This window comes from Salpingoeca rosetta, assembly GCF_000188695.1.
Source record: "Salpingoeca rosetta unplaced genomic scaffold supercont1.6, whole genome shotgun sequence".
Taxonomy (NCBI): domain Eukaryota; class Choanoflagellata; order Craspedida; family Salpingoecidae; genus Salpingoeca; species Salpingoeca rosetta.
The window spans coordinates 770,242-772,913 of NW_004754928.1; the positions used below are offsets into that span (position 1 = coordinate 770,242).

At 59.5% G+C, this 2,672-nt stretch overlaps 1 protein-coding gene across 1 annotated transcript in view; it reads left to right on the forward strand.

Moving 5' to 3' along the window:
- Position 1: 1 nt before the first annotated feature.
- The window catches only part of PTSG_11915 (uncharacterized protein), a gene marked incomplete at both ends in the record, with an annotated part of 4,372 nt that continues 1,701 nt past the window's right edge, over positions 2–2,672 (forward strand). The window contains 3 exons of the mRNA XM_004996174.1: positions 2–636; positions 858–877; positions 1,351–2,642. Of these exons, the coding sequence (XP_004996231.1) occupies positions 2–636; positions 858–877; positions 1,351–2,642 (1,947 nt within the window). The remainder of the gene's footprint in view (positions 637–857; positions 878–1,350; positions 2,643–2,672) is intronic.

The window sequence follows — 2,672 nt, forward strand, 5'->3', positions numbered from 1 at the left end:
TATGCAGCACTTCGGCATGGACCATTGGAAGGCTGCCAAGCACCTTCTTCGCTACATCAAGGGCACCTTGTCCTACATCATCAAGTACGCCGCCACTGGCGACACCAGCCACGGCAGCGCTGCCGACGGCGTGCTCTCAGCGTACTCGGATGCGTCCTTTGCCTCCGACGTTGACACGCGACGTTCCCGCACGGGCTTCGTCGTCTTCTGTTCCACGGGCCCCGTGTCCTGGAACTCCAAGCTGCAGGCCACCGTGGCCACAGCCTCCGCCGACGCGGAGTACATGGCTCTCGCAGCCACCGCACAGGAACTCATGTTCCTTCGCCAACTCCAGGAGGAGCTCACCGGCGCCGTCCTGTGCGAGCCCACGCTCGTCCACACGGACAACCAGCCGGCGCAGCGCGTTGCCGAACACGCCGCCTCACGCATGCGGCACATCCTCGTCAAGTACCACTACATCCGCGAGTGCGTTGACACCAAGAGGATTGTGCTGAGCTACCTCGCCACGGAGCACATGATCGCAGATCTCCTCACGAAGATCCTCCCTCGGCCCAAGACGGCTCAGTTCTGCACGATGCTGTTCGACCAGCGTCCTCTGCCAGGCTGCCAGCCACGGGCCCGTCCTCATTCGGGCCGGTCGCCACGTCCTTCGACTCCGCGTCAGGACCTCTGAGCGGCCGCGCACCACAGGACACGCCTTCACTCGGGCCAGCCTTCCACAACAGGCTGCGCACCACAGGCACCAACCATTTTCTTAAACGTGTTTCACAACACACGTCCTTACTCATATCTCACCTACATCTGCCCATGCCATTCCTACATGCATGACATCATCCACATGCTCATCACGTTTTCAGAACATCAACGCAGCAGAGAGGTAGGTCAATGCGGGGGAGTGTTGACAGGCAAGTCCTGTCTGCTGAGTCATCATTGACCTCCCTTCTTCACGACACCACAAATTTGCATTCACCTCTCTTGTGTTCTGGAATGTTCACGTGATTTCCCTCCAACCTGTTGCACGTGCAGTGTTTACCTTGTGTGGTTGCTCGATGTTACATGCTCTTGCATAACACACCACATAACCACACAACTCTCAACAAACACTGCCACGTCACCACTTTGCGTTGTCGACAATTCTTGTCTTCTGCTCTGTTTCTTTCTGTTGGAGTGTTCATTCATCCTACATCCTTGTTTGCTTCACAACTCAAGTAAACACACACAACTTCCTCTTGCCAAGACAATCTCTCACACAACACACAGCACACACAGCACACACAGCACCCACACACACACACAAGTCTCCAACAACAGCACCACCACCATGAACTTACAACATCAACGCCGGCCAAGGATGGGCCCGGCTCAAGGACCACTACGCTTCGCAGGACCGCCTCCGCATCGCAGAGCTCAAGGAGGCGCAGCTTCACGTTCCCTGCGGCAACCTCGCCCGCTTCTTCGAGCGACACATGGAGCTGCAGCAGCAGTTGCAGGACGCAGGCGTGCGCCAGGACAACGAGGACCTCTTCACCATCGTCTGGAAGCAGCTGCCACGCTGGACAGCCCCGCTCACGCTTCCCTACTTTGCCAGTGGCCGCTTTCCCTCCCTCCTCGAGCTCAGCATCAGGCTGCAGCAGTTGGAGCAGCAGATGCGTGGTTCACGCACACAGCCGCAGGCAGGCGGCTTCATGGCAAGCGCACCGCCACGCAGAGGTGGAAGACGCGGCTTCTCCAACAACAGCAACAACCACGGACGCCAGGGACGCAACAACGGCGGCGGTAACGGCAACGGCAACGGCAAGGGGCGCCGCTTCCGTGGCAACTGTCACTACTGTGGCAAGTATGGACACCGTGCAGCAGAGTGTCGCAAGAAGCAACGCGACAACGGAGCAACAGGCTTCACTGCACAGGCACAGCATCAACATGGTCAAGACGCAGCAACCTTCGTCGCTGCCACAGCTACTACACCCACGCAGCTGCATGACCCACTCACGTGGCTTGCAGACACGGGTGCTTCACACCACCTCACCTTCGTCAAGGACGCCTTCGTGGAGCTGTCACCGCACCTGCAACAGCACCATCCACGCCACATCACTGCGTTTGGCGGCACACGTGTGCCCGTGCGCGGTGTTGGCTCTGTGCTGTTGCATGCACGCACGACGAGCGGAGCTACGATGCAGATTGTGCTACAGGAGTGCCTCTACGTGCCCGAGGGCCACGCCAACCTCATCGCCCTCGGTCGTCTGACTAGGGACAGCAGCGGCAGGCCAACGGGCCACTCGCAGCGTGATGGCGCTGATGGGCACTACGTGCGCTTCAGCCACGGAGCCGAGGTCAAGCTGAAGGAGCGCAGCAGCCTCCGATGCTGGCCCATTGTTGCTGTTGGTCCATCCACGGCACACGGACTCACCACCGATGCCTGCAAGCAACCACAGCAACACGCAGCAGCTCCTGCAGCCCAGAGCAAGGTGCAGACACCATCGATGCATGAGGTGCTTGGCCACCGCAACGACAACGACGTGCAGCAGTACTGCAAGCTGATGGGCATCGACGATCGCAACGCCATCAGCAGCAAGCAGTGTACAACGTGCGCAGTGACCAAGAGCACTCGTCACAGCGTCAGCAAGCACGCGGAACGCACACAGGTGCCCGGCGAGCGCATCCACGCCGACATC